Raw genomic sequence first — 16,508 nt, forward strand, 5'->3', positions numbered from 1 at the left:
GGCACTATAGACATTTCGGGCTGGATGATTCTTTGTTGTGGGGAGCTGACCTGTCCATTGTAGGATGTTTAACAGCATCCCTGGCCTCTACCCACCCGATACCAGTAGCACCCATCCCCTAGTTGTGACAACCAAAAGATGCCTCTAGACACTGCAAAATTCCACGGAGGCAAAATCACCCCTGGTTGAGAACCACTGCTCTAGAGAAACTGTGAAACAGGGCAATGGGAATCACAGTCTCCATTAGACAAATAAGAAAGTTGAAGCCCAAAGAGGTTTTATATTATCTTCAAAAATTGTATGCTTCGTTTTTTTCATTGTTATCTATTCATTTATAATTTTAAATACACAGTCCTCTGCTTGTAGTTTTTAAGCAATCTATTAGTATGTGAGTGGATATACAAGAGCAGAATGAATCCAGTTTCTTACTTAGTTTAACCAGTTTCTAAAACTAGTGTTTTAGCTAAGTTAAATCTTGCTGGAGATGTTGGGCTACATAGCATAACAATCAATTAAAAAATAAACAAAATAATCTCCATTAAGATTTTGGGGGGGACTCTCTAATTGGATACCTGACGTTCTGAACGACTACATCAAACATGTTGAAATATCAGATCTCTTGTTTTCTTCCAAATGTACGCTTTACCTCCCAAATCTGGAGTTGGCCGGCCTTATTTTTCCAGTTGGTTTATTATTTGTGTCACGAGGGCAGGACTAAACTTCGCAATTCTTTTGTATCCTGTGGCGTCCAGCATGGTTCCCAAGGACGTTTAAAATGAAGGCATCCCAGCAGGATGTGGACAGAGTAAAGGCCAGGACTTGGGACACAAATGGAAACAGGTGGGGACTGTTGTCAGCTGATGGGTTTGAAAACACAAACTCCTAGGCTGCCTTTCAGAAAAGCCTCTAATCTGTGTTTGGCCTTGGCAGCTCACCATAGGAGCGAGGACAGCAGGTTGTGGTGCTGGCCAGGGAGGGCTGTGGGCCTCTCCCTGGATCCTCTCCATCTCTGGGGCTTACTGTGCTGGGGGCTGAGATCACAAAACAAAGAAGACATGACCTGAGCATCTTACAGTATGGCGCACGCACACACAGCAATGCAGTGTGATTCTTGCCCTGATAGGGGTGGCAAAGGGTGTTTTAGGAACCCTGGGAAGGGACTGGGGAACGGCTTTCGGGGATAGGCGACATATAAGCTGAGCCTGAAAGGACAGGTCTCCGATGCACCAGGTTTGTGCCCATTCTTCCCTTTCACCTTCACATGGCTGGTGGTCCTCTTTGTCATTCTGGTCTCTCAGCTCAAATGTCACCTCTTCAGGAAGGTTCTCCTTGATCAACGCAATGGAAAGCAGACCATCTAATCTCCTAGTTTTATTTTCTTCATAGCCCTTCTCAGCAGCTGGTCTTGTTGATATGTCCGTTTACTAGCTTGTTGCTAGTGGCCCTCCTCCAGAGTGAGAGTTCAAGGGATCAGAGACCATGTCTCTTTCACCACTGCTGTGGCCCTGTGAATACCCAACACCTGTGGGGTGAAGAGATTTGCCAGGTGGAGGGTGGAGTTGAGGTAGGGGGTACCTCTAGAATGCATTGGGCAGGTCAAGGTGAGGAGGACTGAAAAGGGTCTTGTGGCTCTGGCACCAGGATGCAAGATGGTGGAGGGGATGAGCCTGAGGTGCAAATGGGAGGACAAATCTAGATAACTCCCTGGAGAAGTTAGATGGAGAAAGGGAGCAGAGATATGGGGTGGGAAGTAGAGGGACCACCCATCCATGCAGGGGCATAATCGGTATCTTTAATAGGAGGGGGCCAGAATGTTTGTAGACTAAGGGTCAGGAGCCAATGGAGACCAAGGAAAGAGGGGGCCACCCAGAGCAAAGAAGAGAGGACAGCAGCACAGAGGCCTGGAGGAAGCGTTTGTCTCTGACTACTGGATGGTGCCTACTCCATTGTGTCCAGAGGGAGGGAAAAGGCATGGGTGCCAGTTACAGATGCTTGGTGCCCTGAGAGCAGGGGCACAATGCGGTGTCTGAACTGTCCTCTCACTGCAGCAAGGCCATTTGGTGTTAAGGGCAGGGGAGAAATGGAAGGTGGTTGGGTAGGGGCCAGGGACCAAGCAGTGAGTGTAGCTAGGGAGGGAAGTAGGTGAAGCCAGGAGGGGCTGATGGGTGGGGAGAAGACGACGGTGACAAGAGACTGGAGGACGAAAGATATCTGGTGATTGTGAAGATTTAGGGAGGGTGGGAGAGACAGCAGGGTGTGGTCTGAGAGTGGGGCATCGGGGCATCTGGTCTTCAGACTTCAGAGTGGGGCAGGTGGGGATGACATAGCCTAGGCTGTGGCCATGAGAGCTGGTGGCTAAGGTGGAGGGAAAGGTCATTGGAGACAAGGAGGTCAAGAAACTGTGTAGCCATGTGCTATATGGGTCCCCCAGGAGGGTAGCAGGGCTTGAGGTGAAGGAGCCAGAAGGGAGCTTCCAGAAATGAGGGAAAGTGCATGTAAGATGGGACAAAGAGGAGGTGTGTCGGTGGCAGAAGGCAGGGGGGGCCACACAAAGGCTGGCCAGGGGGAGGAGGCTGACCACCATTGTCTTGAGGAAGAAGAGGGGGGCAGTCTTGAGATAGGGTCAGGTTTAGTGAAGGCAGGAGGTGGCTGGTGGGAGTGTTCCTTGATGGGGGCTCCTGGGAGCACAGAGGGAGGGAGCAGGAAGCCAGATCAGGGCTGGGGCCATGGAAGGACAGATGGCCAGTGTTTGAGAGGGAGGATGTGAGGCTGGGGTTGGCTGGCCTCCAAGCTCCCAGGGGTCCCTGCTGAGAGTCTGTGGGCCCCAGCCCGTGGGCCACTGTGCTTCACTGCAGACAAACACACTTGGAAAGGAGTCTGAACATGAGGACTTAAGGGACTCCGCCCCGTGTGGGAAACGGCTGCCCACTCAGGAAGAGTCTTGGCCTCTCTCCCCAGCTGACTTTGGATCAGACATTACCTAGGGACTCCCAGGGCTCCTGCGGCCCGGCTGCGAGACCCTGGACCCTCAGGATGCCTCCGTGTCCCTTTTCCCCAGAGGGACAGGCCTGCCTAGCCCAGGAAGCACACCGAAGGGCTCGTCCTCTAGCACAGTTTAGGGACAGGGCTGAAATTCCTGAAATTCCAGATTCTTTGAGGGGCCTTGGTGGGCTGAGGTCGGGAGGGCCCGGCTCGGCTCCACCGCCAGAGGGCGTCCTCGGCCCGGTGGGCGGCCGGGCGGCCGTCGGGGGGCGCTGTCCGCGCCCTGCCCTGGGCCCAGCCCCCGAGCAGTGGGCCGCCGTCTGGGCCCGGGAGGCCCGCGAAGGCGGGGCGAGGGCGGGGCGAGGCCAGGCTGGGGCTGGAGGGCCGGGCCGGGGGCGGGGGAAGGAGTCCGAGGGGCGGGGCGCGGACCCGCGGCCGCGCGCCCTCCCTCTCTCCCTCCCTTTCTTTCTCTCCTTCGCACTCTGGTCTTTTCTTTGCCTCCGCAGCCGGCCGAGGGGGCGGGCCCTGCAGCCTTTGTTGCCTGCGGTCCGAGCGCAGCCGCCTGCCGGGCCGGAGTTCGGGCCCCAGGACGCCGGGAACTGCACACGGGTCGGGCATGTCCTGATTCGGACCCGGGACCGGGCAGCGAGCAGACGGGACGGAAGAGAGTGTGCGTTCAGGGTCGCCAGGCGGCCGCCTGGCCCCGGCCATGCCCGGCGGCCTGAGTCCCCGCAGCCCCGCGCCGCTGCTGCGCCCCCTCCTCCTGATCCTCTGCGCTCTGGCGCCCGGCGCCCACGGATCCGCACCAGGTGAGCGGCTGCCCCGTCACGGTCGGCCCTACCACCCTTTCCCGCTTTCCCAGCCTCGGTTTAGCCCCTTCTCACCTCCGCAGACCCCGCGCCCTCCCGGCTCTGCCTGGAGCTGTCGCGTACCCCGCTCCCCTGGGGATAGGGACAGGGGTGGGGTCGGGGCAGCGAAACCGCTTCGCCGGGGAGCCTTCTCCAGCCACCGACTCCGCTACCTACCCGGGCTGTAGCCAGAATAAAACCCCATACGCTCTTCGGGCTCCAGATTACCCATCTCCCGTGCAGCAGACCGCATCTGTCTCTGCCAGGGATCTCTCGTTAGAAGGGCTGGACGGAGCGTGGCTTACACACGATGATTCGGTGTCTTGCCTTCATCAGTGTGCCTCGTGTGAAAAGCAGCCTGGCCAAGACTCTGCGGGCAAGGGCGCAGGGTCGCAGGTCTACGCGGTCCCCCGCCGCCGCCCCTGCCCACCGCCTCTGGGCTGCCCGCCCGGCCCTCGGCGGCTCCCGGGGCCGGGTCTCGCGCGGCCCTTGGACTTCCTGCCTCCCCCTCCCCCTAGTGTGAAGGCGCCGGGAGTGGAGCGGGGAGAAGTAGCTTCTTTCCCCAGCCCTGGGCTTGGCTCTCCCCGCCCCGCCCGGCCGGCCTCCGACGAGCCTCTGGCCCGGGGCCAGAATCTTGCTCGGCCGCCGTCGGCCGGTCAGCGGAGCTCCTGTAGTGTCCGGAGCAGCCGGCCTGGGAATTTAGGAACAGAGGGTGTAGGGGACCCCTGGCCTGCGGCTCAGGGAGCTCCTGGTCTGATGGGGGCGGGTCGGACGGTGGGGAGAGCCTTGCAGGCGAGGCAGTCGGGAAGGCTTTGTAGGGGAGGAGGGGCCTGAGCTTGGAGGGATTGGAAGGATGGATGAACTTTGGATGGGCTGGAAGTGTGTGTGTAGGGGCGGGGGTGCATCCCGGCAGGGCGTTGGGGCGTGGGAGGGGTGTGGATTTGGCTGAACTAGGCTTGCGTGCTGGGGATGGGGGAGACCTGCCTCTCCAGCAGAGGGATTGTGGTTGTGAGGCTAGAAAAGCATCTGGCTGGGAATGGAGGGGATTTAAACCAGATCTTAGAGGTTTGGGGAGTGTTGAGAGGAGGAGCTGATGAAAGCAGTGTTTTAGGGAGGCTCTAGCAACAATGCATAGGGAGTAGAGCAAACATTTAATAAGACCTACTATGTGCCAGCCTCCCTAATTCTTATTTCTCATCATCTCCACAACAACTCTGCAAGGTGCATGAAGGAAAGTCCTTTTATGGGTGAGGGAACAGGCTGAGAGAGGAGACTGACCTGCTAGTTTGGACATCCGGGCTACCTGGGTGAAGCCTGTGTTTTCCCACTGCTCAGAGCTGGGGACCCATGAGGATGAACCAGGTGAAGGGGATGAGGCAGCAGGCAAGTGGTTTCCCCAAGAAATTGCCCGAACTTGGGCCCAGGCCCCCTGATAGCTGTGGGATAAAGCTAGTGGAGGGAGTTCCCTGTGGTCAGGCTCCCTTTCATTTCCACTGCAGGCCAGACACAGATATGAGCCCGCCCATTTGTTAAATGGGGATAATGGTATCCACTTCACAGGGTTTTTTTTAAGAATTAAGTGAGATGCTGAATGTGACTGCTTAGCACTGGGCAGAGACTGCCATTTGGTGGCCATTATATTTATTAATCTGCCAGGCAGACCCAGTAGGATCAGAGAGTCCTTGGTGCATCCTTTAACTTGGACCTGCCATTTGGGGTGGAGGCAGGTTAGGCACCCCTCCTATCTACCCTGGATCCCCCCTTCAGGGTGAGTGTCTGTCTCCAGCGTCCCCATAGATACCCAGGGGCCTGGGCCCTCCCCGGTCTGCTTGCACCCAGGATCCCCAACCCCGAGCTGCTGAGCTCTGTTTTCTTTGGAGTTTCCTGGGGGACTTAGGCTGGGGCTCAGCCTACCGAACACTGCCTTCTTTGAGGCCAAAGAGTGCATCTTGGGCTCCTTTTTAAGAAAATGAGACAAACCAAAGGACTTGTTGGGATTGATGTTTTGGTAGGGCAGGGACCCACCCAAACCCTCGCACATGTGAGCTCTCAGTGTGTGCGTGCACACGTGCCTGCAGGCAAGTGCAGACGGGCTTGAGGAGGAGGGTGTGTGTCACACACACACATTGTGGTTATTTTTTCTCTTTGGCATGAGCTATGGGTCGTTTGAAGGGCTGGATTGTAACTCAGGTACTTGATAAGGAGGTGAGGGTAAACACCATGTTGGCATTTCTCTGGTGGAAGCTCCAAAGTGACAGTTCTGTCACCTAGGGATGATATTCAAAGTATTTAACACCTGGTGTGGCTGGATCTCCGCCCAATCACAACTGACCTTCCTCTCTGGCAGAACAGGCTCAGCTGTGAACCACTGGAATAGTACCTGCTCCCATCCCACTGAGGCTTTAGCCCCGCTGGCTCAGCTCTGATGCACCCACGAGCCAGAGACGAACTGCAATTACCCTTTGCTGGCACTGGGTGGTGGTAACTTCAGCCACCAAGGTCTCTGCAGGGGTCAGCTGTAAGAGATGTTGAAAGAGTTGGTTATTTTTAACTCATTCTGTTCTCCTTTAAAAATATTTTAATGGCAAAACAATACATATTATTAAAAAAAGAAGGTAGAACAAAACAAAATTAAAATTATTGCAGTAAAAGTGGTAACATCCTGTAAATCTTTTTTTCTTTTTGATTAGAAAAACATTTTATTAAGCCATTAGGCAAAGAGATAAAAATAGGTTTTGAAAGAAATAGTTAAGTATTCTTTAGAACTTCTCTTGCTAATTTTCAATAACTTAGTTTACATTTTCTATGTGCTATCTACTCTTCTAAGCCCTTCCATATTAACTCATTGAATTCTCAAACAACCTAAGGAACAGCTATCGTCAGATCCATTTTACAGACAGAGAGACTGAGACTGAGTGATAGAGTAATTTACCCACGGCCTCATAGCTGTGGGTGGCTGAGCTGAGACTGAAACCCAGGCCCTCTGACTCTGGAGCATACTAATTCGAATGCCTTTCACCTGCAGCATGTTTCTGCCTGGCCCCATCATATTTTTGAACTTAAGAAGATGCTTCTGTATAACTCTCTTTAATTTCTGTCTTGCAGTAATTTCCCAAGGTCTAGAGCAGGGATTCTCAACAGGACTGCACATCCCCGAGATCATGGATCCCTCCTCAGGGACACTTTCTAGCTTTTGGAGCCGTTTCTCCTCAGTGGTTCAGATTGCCAAGTCACACGCATACTGACTTCTTCCACCTACCTGTGTTTGAGGACACTGCTGTCACCTAGAAGTGTGTTGGGTAGTTTCAGTTTTTCTAGTGTACTGAGCACTTCAGGGCTGGTTGGCATCAGCAGCCCCCATACCTTCAGCTCATCTTTAGCAGCCTTGGCTGTGACTGTTCACGCCCTGGGAACTGCTGGTAATACTCAGTTAAAACAAAGCCTTGGAGTGTAGATGTTATTCTCCATCTCTTTGCCCTGTGATCCTCCTGATGTTTTCTGACCTCCTTATATTCTCTGAGAAGGTGAGGAGACTGAGGCTCATCAAGGTGAAATGACTGTCCAGGCCATACAATTATTAAATGGCTGAGTTGGGACCCCATCTGGGTCTTCCAGTGTTCAAAGCCCATGCTTTTGACAGTGCATTATTTTCTCAGTCCATTGTCTCTCATTTCCCAAAACACATGCCTGGGCCCAGCTTAACTTCTTGCTGCTTGTTCCCGGCACTACTGGCTTCTTCCTGGTTCTCTGGGGACCCACCATCTGGTGTCTACCACCAACATGCCCTCTTCATCTTCGTAGTTAAACATGTGCCCACATGTCCAAGGACATTTCACATGTGCCCCTTTTGACAAAGCTTTCCTTCAACCCTGTCTGTCTGTGGGGTAGCCCCTCCCCTTGCTTGGACCTTCTCAGCACTGTGCTGGGGGAAGGATCACAAGGGCCTTGCACCATTTCTCTGAGGGCAAGGATGGTGTCTTATACATTTTCCTGGACTTGGGGGCACCGAACTCTCCCTCCCAACACCAAATGCCATGGACCAGGTAGGTTAACATAGGGCTGGTGGGAAGAAGACATTTTTCTTAAAACATAGGGCCTCTTGGCCCATCTCTTGTTTTCTCAGTTTTGTTAGAGATTCAATTCTTTACTGAATGAAAAACAAGACAAGTGTGAAGCTGAGGGCAACGTATATTTAGCTAAAGCTTTGGGAACAGCATAGGGAGTGGTGGAGACTGAGGTGGAGGGGGAGCACAGTCCTTCTCTAAAGGGTCGCTTCTGACAAGTGGGAATTTAGGCCTCACATGGATAGATGATAAAACTTTTCAAGGAAAGCTGAAAATTAAGGGTTTTGTACTTGATCATGTGATTTTTTAAAATAGGCAATTGATTAAATATTTTAAATATTTGTGCCAACCCAACAAACCACATCTCCCCCCACCCCAAAAAAATCAATAAACTGACAAGAAACAAGTCTGCAGGCTGAAGTTGTGAAGTTGCTATCCCAAATGCCTTATTAGGATGTCAGAGCAAGAGCTCTTAAATTATACAGCCCAGTGGCTTCTAAATGCCAGCCCCGGAAAATGGTTACATCAGAATCCCTAGAAGGTTTAGAAAAATATAGAAAAAACACAGATTCTGGGGCTTCAGAGCCCTGGGTCTATGGGATCAGAGTCTCTGAGCTGAGACCTGGGCGGCTGCAGTTCCTCAGAGCTCTCCAGGTACTGCTGATGTTAAGCCAGGTTCACATCATGAGTAATTTCCAAACTTCCCTGATGATCACAGTCCCCTGAGGCTCCTGATAAAAACACAGCTTCCCAGTCCCATTTCCTGGAGATGCTGATTCAGTTGGTCTGAGACAGGGCCTGGGAATTTGTTTTTTAACAAATTCTCATCTGAGAAGTCTGGAAAATCCTTGCACTGGTGCCCTCCTGAAACTCAGAGCCAGGGAAGATTTGTCCAGAACCACATAGCAAGTTACCCCAGCCACACTGCCTTCTGCCTCTCAGAGCATGCTCTGATGGCCCACCCGCTGGGGCTGTGTGGGTGGTAGGGGATGTCCTCAGCAGAGGGGCACACCACTGGTGCAGGCAGGGCACTCTACATATAGCTTGGCAGGAGACAGGGAGGGTGAGTTGCGTTTGTGCAGCCTGGCTCGTACGGAACTTCAGGCTGGACTTGGCAGCCACACAGAGAGCCCTGGTGGGACAGCTGCACGGCACCCAGGCATTCTTGTGGGCCCAAGGGGTCATTGTCATGGGCAGCCACGATCTGAGCTGAGCTTCAAGCCAGTTGGTCTGGGCAGGCCCTGGGGCTGGGAGAAACTGCAGGTGGGCCACTTTCTTTCCTGCTCCTCAGAGCCTGAGAGCTGCAGAGAAGGAAAAGGGGAGACAAGAGCATCAGCTCTGGGGGTCCTGCCCACCCCTGGCAGTGCTGCTCTGATGTGTGTATATGTCCACGTGAGATTTCTTTTGAGGACTAGGTCTGGTGGCCAAAATAGTTTGAAAAACTTGATCTAGTCCAACTCCTTTATGTTGGCGATGGGGAAACAGGCCCAGCTGCTGAGAATGTAGAACAGTGTTACTGAAGAAACTGAAGCCATTTGGGAGATTTAACTACTCTCGCTGCATGGCTTTAGTCCAGTCTCAGCACTTCTCTGAATGTCCCTTTGCTTTCTCCAGAGGCAATCTGGAGACTTTACTGCAGGTGTCCTAACCTGGGATCCGCAGCCACAGGGACACGGGTAGGATTCAGAGGATCCATGAACTTGGATGGGAATATATTACATCTTTAATTTTTCTAACCTTGAAGTGAAATTTAGCATTTCCTTCAATTATAAATACTAGCAACAAATCACAACAGTATTAGCAGCATCTGTGATTTTGCTATGAACAGGAAAAAAAGCAAATTTTTTACTCTCAATACAGTTGCAGGTATCTTGAAATAAGGTTGATGCTCATCAGTACTTCAAAATCACCATAGTGGTTAAATCTGCTGTTAGATCTTTAATGCATTAATAAAGGAGCACATAATTCCACATCTACTTTTTAAATTATTTTGATAACTGTATTTCAATATAATCAATTTTCTTCGTATTCCTATATATTTTCTCTTATGCATTTAAAACAATATTCTGAGGAGCAGAATCCATGGGGCAAAAAAAAAAAAAAAAAAAGTAAGAATCAAGCCTTACTGGGAAATCCAAGCAGACAGAATGACTAGGAAATGATTCAGCAAATGGCAAGGGCCTGAACAGAAGTCCACAAAAATTTCCCAGCCCTGGAACCTTTTCTTCAAATGAACTCTTGCATGTGAAAGAAAGAAACCAGAGCTGCTCTGCTGAAGTGGTAGTGGTGAGCGGCCAGGGAGCCCTACCTGGGTGGTCCTGCTCTGACTCCCCATGTCAGAAGGCCAGGAGATGCATGCAGAATCTTCAGGCACTTAAAAAACTCATCAGGCTAATAATAGTCATGATAATCATAACTGCCATCACATTCAGTCAGTGGGTCAGGCATTGTTACGTGGATAATCCTCACAACAGCTCCAAGAGTGTAAGATATTATCCCCATCCTACAAATTTTACACAAATATCTACTGGGAAATTACCAGTTTCCAGCCATTCTTCTGGCACTTAAAATCTTCAACAAAGACTATAAAAATTCTTGCCCTCCTAGAGTTCATATTCGGAGGAGATAGAGATAGAAAAATGGAAAAAATAATGAAGATTTTAAGTGATACAGTATGTCCGAAGTGCTATGGGGAAAAATAAAGCAGGGAAGGGGGATAGTGAGACCCCGGGAGTTGCAATTTTAAAATAAAGTGAGGAGAGCTTTGAGGAAGGACTTGAGGGAGGTGAGGGGTTTAGTTACGTGGATAACTGAGGGAAGTGTGTTCCAGGTAGAGGGAACAGTGATGCAAAATCTGAGGCAGGAGCATGTCTGACTTGTTTGAAGAATAGCAAGGAGGCCAGGGGGCGGCAGGTGTAGCAGAGATGAGATTGGAGAGGTAACACTGCCTGGGGTCCCACAGGCCGTTGCCAGAACTCTTGACTTCGGCTGTGTGAGAGCTGAGAGCCACTGCAGAGTTTTGAGCAGACAAGGGCCATGATCTGACTGATCCCTGTAATAAGTCCCTGTGAGTGCTCTGTTGAAAGCCGACCAGGGGAGAGGGACGCCAGGTGGGCAAGAGTGGAAGCAGCAGGGCCTGTTAACAAGTTATCCCTATAACCTAGATGGAGCAACCGAGGCGCCGAGAGGTCAAGTAGCAGAGCTGGTGGCGGGCGGCGCGGTGAGGATTTGAATCCCGGCACTGTGACCTCAGCCGCCCTCGCCTGGCCGCTCCCCACTCCGGTCCCTGGGTCTCCTCCCTGCAGGGCACGCTGCCAAGGGCCGGGCGGCGCTGGACATCGTGCACCCGGTGCGCGTGGACGCAGGGGGCTCCTTCCTGTCCTACGAGCTGTGGCCGCGCGCGCTGCGCAAGCGAGACGTGTCCGCGCGGCGCGGGGCTCCCGCCTTCTACGAGCTGCAGTACCGCGGCCGCGAGCTGCGCTTCAACCTGACCGCTAACCCGCACCTGCTGGCGCCCGGCTTCGTGAGCGAGACGCGGAGGCGCGGAGGCCTGGGCCACGCGCAAATCCGGGCCCGCGCCCCCGCCTGCCACCTGCTGGGCGAGGTGCAAGACCCCGAGCTCGAGGGCGGCCTGGCGGCCATCAGCGCCTGCGACGGCCTGGTGAGTGTCAGCGCGGTGCGTCGGCGGGACGCGGGGCTGCCCCCACCCGCCCCGCGGCCTGGCCACGGCCCTGCCTGCTGGATCTGACCCATCTGCTTTTCCTCTCCCAGTCTCAGCAGTCACACCTGTAAAATGGGTGGACAACACAGGCCTCGTTCTCAACGACAGCGTCTCTCAAACTTTCATGTTAGAGCCAGAATCACGTGTGTCTTGTTAAAACCGAGTGTCCCATGGGGGTAGCGGGGAGCAAAACTTGCGTTTCTGACAATTTCTCAGTGTTGAAGCTGCAGGTTCAGACACCCTACTTTGTGGTGTGTGTAGACTAAATAACTCAGAAAGCAGCTGAGTCCCTCTTTGAGGGGTCACTTATGACTTTGTTCTCCCCACCCCCAGACTCCTTTTGGCTGCTTTTCTCCAGGACAGGCGTCCGGCCTTTTTCTTGCCTCAGGGGGTGTTGAGGCTACCTCCCAGCTGCAGGCCTCATTTTCCCGAGTTTTTCTGGACTGAGGTGATGCTGGTTACTGCGTGCAGCCCTAATTGCCCCCCTCTGCGAGAGTGCGGAGTTAGAGTAGCTCCATTGCAGGCAGGTAGGGCTCCTTTCTGCTCTGGATTAGGTGACCGGCCCTGCCCTTCCAGCTGCAGAGGGTGGGGTATGGGAAGACTAGGGGGCGATGGGTGCACATTCTCAGCCATCCACTGTTCCCAGGAGGGAGCCTCAGCTCAGATTGCTCAGGAGAAGCTGTGGGCGGTGGCAGGACAAGGCCTAATGACAGACAGCTCCCATCACAGGCTGCAGGATATCTGCGCCTTTAACAGCCCATCTGTCTTGGAAAGGAACCTGTCCTCCTCCCTTTCCATACAGTTAGTTAATCTTGTTGAGCCTGTGTGACAGCTGCACCCACGGGCATGGTTCCCATTTTCCAGATGAAGAAGCAGGCTCAGAGAGGAGCTTGCCCAAGATAGCTCAGTTATCTAGTGGTGGCATCTGCATTCAGCCCAGGTTTCCAGCCCCTAGAGCTGATGATCACTTTCTAGCGCTCCAGCCCTGCATGACCCAACTGGCAGGTGGACTTGGAGCCAATGCGGGAGGTCCAAGGGAGGTAACTCCTTCTTCTTTGTTGGAGTCCTGAGCCTCCTTAGGAGATGGTGGATTGTTCAAAGATACTTCCCAAGACCCCTTCCTCCCCTGGCCTCTCTCAGTGCCATAGGACATGCCCAAGACATCCCTGCCAACTTTCTTTCTCTGGCAGACCCTGGGACCAGGGAAGAGGATGTCCTGGTGGCAGTGGGCATCTCCATGGCCATCTTGTTAGATTTGGGTGCAGACCTCTTTCTTCCTTCCTTCCTTCCTTCCTTCCTTCCTTCCTTCCTTCCTTCCTTTCTTTCTTTCTTTCTTTCTTTCTTTCTTTCTTTCTTTCTTTCTTTCTTTCTTTCCTTTCTTCCTTTCTTCCTTTCTTCCTTTCTTTCTTCCTTTCTCTCTGTTATCAAATTTTTCTTTTTATTGAGATATAATTGACATATTAGTTTCAAGCAATGATTTGACAGCTGTGTATATTGTGAAATGATTACAATAAGTCTAGTTACAAATTTTTGTGTACATAGAGTTACAGACTTTTTTCCTTGTGGTGAGAACTTTTAAAATCTCTCAGCAACTTTCAAACATACAATACAGTATTACTGACTATGGTCACCATGCTGTACATTACATCCCCGGGGCTTTTTTTTTTTCATTTTTGATGTTAAGCTTTTAATTGTAATTCCTGCTTATCTCCGGGGATTTCTTGCTTCTCATGGACTAAGGGGTGGGGTGGGTATATGGAGCAGCTTCCTGGGAGTGGTGGCTTCTGAGCTCAGCCTAGAAGCCCTTGGCTGTGTGAAATGGCAGGGAGGAAGATTCCAGGCAGAAGGTGCAAAGTGAACAAAAGCCCAGAGGGAGGAAAATGCAGTGTACCTGGGGTCAGTCAGGGGTTGTGGGCTCCGCTGGGCAGGGCGGGCCTCAGATCGCAGGAAGAGCAGCTGAGCGCCAGCCCTGCTGTGTGCCCCTCGTGCTTCTTCCCCAGAAAGGGGTGTTCCAGCTCTCCCACGAGGACTACTTCATTGAGCCCCTGGATGGTGTCCTAGCCCGGCCTGGCCGTGCCCAGCCCCACGTGGTATACAAGCGCCAAGCCCCTGACAGGCGGGCAGAGCTGGGGGAATCCAGGGCTGCAGGCACCTGTGGGGTGAAAGGTATGCTCCTCTGTGGCCAGCTCTGGGGTAAGGGGATGGGACTGGGGGCATGGAGGGTCCTTTCTAGAAACTTCTCTCAGTAACCCCATGTCCAGCTTCTGTTGGACCAAAGGGACACAGACCAAGAAACAACATCATCACAGCCTGTGCCCTCCATATGTGTCACGGGCTTGAGGCCTCTGCCTGTCAGGCCTGCCCCAGCTCATCCCTGGACTGACCCCTCTCACTGCTACCTCATCTACTCCCTCTACCTCAGGGCTCCATCATCCCTGCCCCCTTCCCCACTCACTGTCTGTGGACCTCCAGTTCTGCCAACCATTCTTCCTCAAGTGTCCAGGCAGGGCCGGGTCATACCCAACCCCAGCAGGACAGCTAGCCAGGAACCTCCCTCCCCTCCCCAGTCTGGTCCCACCCCAGAGTAACTGACTTCAATTGTTGGGGACCTAGAGTGTGGTACCACCAGTGCCTCTTCTGCAGAGTGGCCACAGCCCTGGCCAGTCCAGGTAAGGAGCTGCTTGCTAAGGGCTACTGGGGTTTGGGAGCTGTTCCAGCTTCACAAGCTGCCAACAGCTTGGGGACTCTATTTGCTGGAACAGATACCCACAGAGGCACGCTTCTTGGCCTCAGTTTCCCCAGCTTCATAGATGTGCTGCTTCTTCTGATCTGGGGGCAGCCTCGGCCAGTGGGGCGGGTCTCCAGTGGGGTCAGCTGGGTTGGGTCTTGGCCAGCGTCCCCAGGCTGGGGGTTAGGCCAGGGGGTCTGCATGTGCTGGCACATACTCACCCCAGTGGGGGAGGGAGCAATGTGGGGAGTTAGGGTCCCAGGAGCTCGCTCACGGGCACAGTGATTTACTGTGTTCATAGCCACCATTTCATCGGCTGATCAGCTTTTCTATTTATAGTCAGGGATCCCCAGGGCCAGAGAAGGGAAGTGAGCAGGTCAGGGTCACATGGCATGGGTCCGAGGCAAAGTCATGATGGGAAGCCAGGCCTCCTGCCTTTGATCCCAGCACTGTTCCCGCTGACCCAGAGAGAACTCGCTATGAAGAAGCCCTGGAGTTGCGGGTCCTGAACCCAGTCTGCTGGCAGCTAACCCCTACCCCGTCTGGGGCCCACAGAGTCCCCAGATCTGGAGACCCGGCGGGAGCGTTGGGAGCAGCGGCAGCAGTGGCGACGGCAGCGGCCGAGGCGTCTACACCAGCGCTCAGTCAGCAAAGAGAAGTGGGTGGAGACCCTGGTGGTAGCTGATACCAAAATGGTGGAGTACCACGGGCAGCCAAATGTCGAGAACTACGTGCTGACCATCATGAACATGGTGAGGCTGCTGCGGGCGGTGGGCAGTGGTGGGTGGTGAGGGCTGCCAGGGGGTGGTGTTGATGAGGTACAAAGGGTGTGTGTACCCCAGGTTCAGGCCCCAAGCAGGAGGTACAGGCTCCAAGCTCTTGAGTCCAGGAGAAGATGGGAAGCCCCGCAGGGAATCACTAGGAGAGAGCCCTGGCAGAGGTGGGGCCTTTGGGGCTGCTGTGGGACATTGTTGGGTGTCATGTCACTTCACTGGCTCAGCAGCCTCCACCTGCTGCCGGGACCAGGGCTAGGGGAGGGGAGGCTGAGGCAGCCAGAACCCTGTGCCTGCCCGGGGGAGCTTGTAGGCTGGTTGGCTCATCCAGATCACTCTGAACAAACACCTCCTTCCTCTGGGCCAGGATGTCAGCACACCTTAGAATTAGAAGGGTCTGTTCAGCTCAGGGGTCTACTAGCTGGTGATCTTGGACAAGCCATGTTACCTGTCTTAGCCTCAGCTTGCTCGTCTGTGATCTGGGGGTGACATTAGTGCCTTACGGGGTTGGCATACTGCTCTTGACCCCACAGTTGAGATAGCTAGCCCCTGAGAGGGTGAGTGACTTGCCCCGGTCACACAGCAAGGCAGGACAGAGCCCAATAGGAGCCCAGGTCTCCTAAATCCCCCTGGGTCACCGTGGCTGAGTGGAGCTGGTGATTCCCCAAGCTGCCTGCAGTGCCAGCCACTTCTCCCTGCCACTGCCCCGGGCGTGCAGGTGGGCAGCCTCAGGCAGCCAAGCTGCTTCCTGCGGCCCTGACCCTGAGAGAAAAGATGTCTGCCCCTGGCATTCTTAGCAGGCCACCCACTGCACAATGCTGTTTCCCTCCTGGTCTGGATGCTTGAGGGCAGGGTGAGGGGTGTGTGCTCTGCAGCTGACGTGGCCAGTGTCATACTCCACAACTTCCCCCCCATGCCAGCTTTTCATCCCTGCAACAATAAAGGACGTGCCTCTGGATGATCCAAGGTCTGGCCATGCCTTTTATAGCCGTGAAGCCTGGGCTCAGAGAAAGGAAGGGGCTCCGTCCACGGCCATCGTGCCCCCGCTGCTCGAGCCTGCATTGGCAAGCCTAGCTCTGGGCCAATTTCTGCCTGACTTGGCCACCCTTGTTGGCTCCCTGCTCCTTATGGAATGAAGGCCATGGCCTTCTGCCTGACACTTGAGGCCTCCGTTTAGCTTCATCTGCCCATGGAGAGTGACCACTAAAGGCCAGGGTTCAGGGGGAACTGTTGCTGGACAGCAGGGCCTGGCCGCTGGGCTGGGGAGTGGGCAGGGCCAGGTTCGCAGGCCACAAAGTCCTCTCCTTTCATTCTCCCCGCTCAGGGGCTTAGCCTGAAAGAGGCCCAAGACCTTGGCTGGAGCCACCGATGGTTAGCTGGGTGCATTTGCTT

The 16,508-nt window shown here is 53.7% G+C and overlaps 1 protein-coding gene across 1 annotated transcript in view; it reads left to right on the forward strand.

The window, feature by feature from the left end:
• The first annotated feature begins 3,451 nt into the window (after window positions 1-3,451).
• Window positions 3,452-16,508, forward strand: part of ADAMTS7 (ADAM metallopeptidase with thrombospondin type 1 motif 7) — a 40,559-nt gene continuing 27,502 nt past the window's right edge. The window contains exons 1-4 of the mRNA XM_064480660.1: window positions 3,452-3,791; window positions 11,200-11,555; window positions 13,616-13,781; window positions 14,899-15,095. Of these exons, the coding sequence (XP_064336730.1) occupies window positions 3,692-3,791; window positions 11,200-11,555; window positions 13,616-13,781; window positions 14,899-15,095 (819 nt within the window). The 5' untranslated portion in view covers window positions 3,452-3,691. The remainder of the gene's footprint in view (window positions 3,792-11,199; window positions 11,556-13,615; window positions 13,782-14,898; window positions 15,096-16,508) is intronic.

The sequence above is a fragment of the Camelus dromedarius genome, chromosome 29 (genome assembly GCF_036321535.1).
Source record: "Camelus dromedarius isolate mCamDro1 chromosome 29, mCamDro1.pat, whole genome shotgun sequence".
Taxonomy (NCBI): domain Eukaryota; kingdom Metazoa; phylum Chordata; class Mammalia; order Artiodactyla; family Camelidae; genus Camelus; species Camelus dromedarius.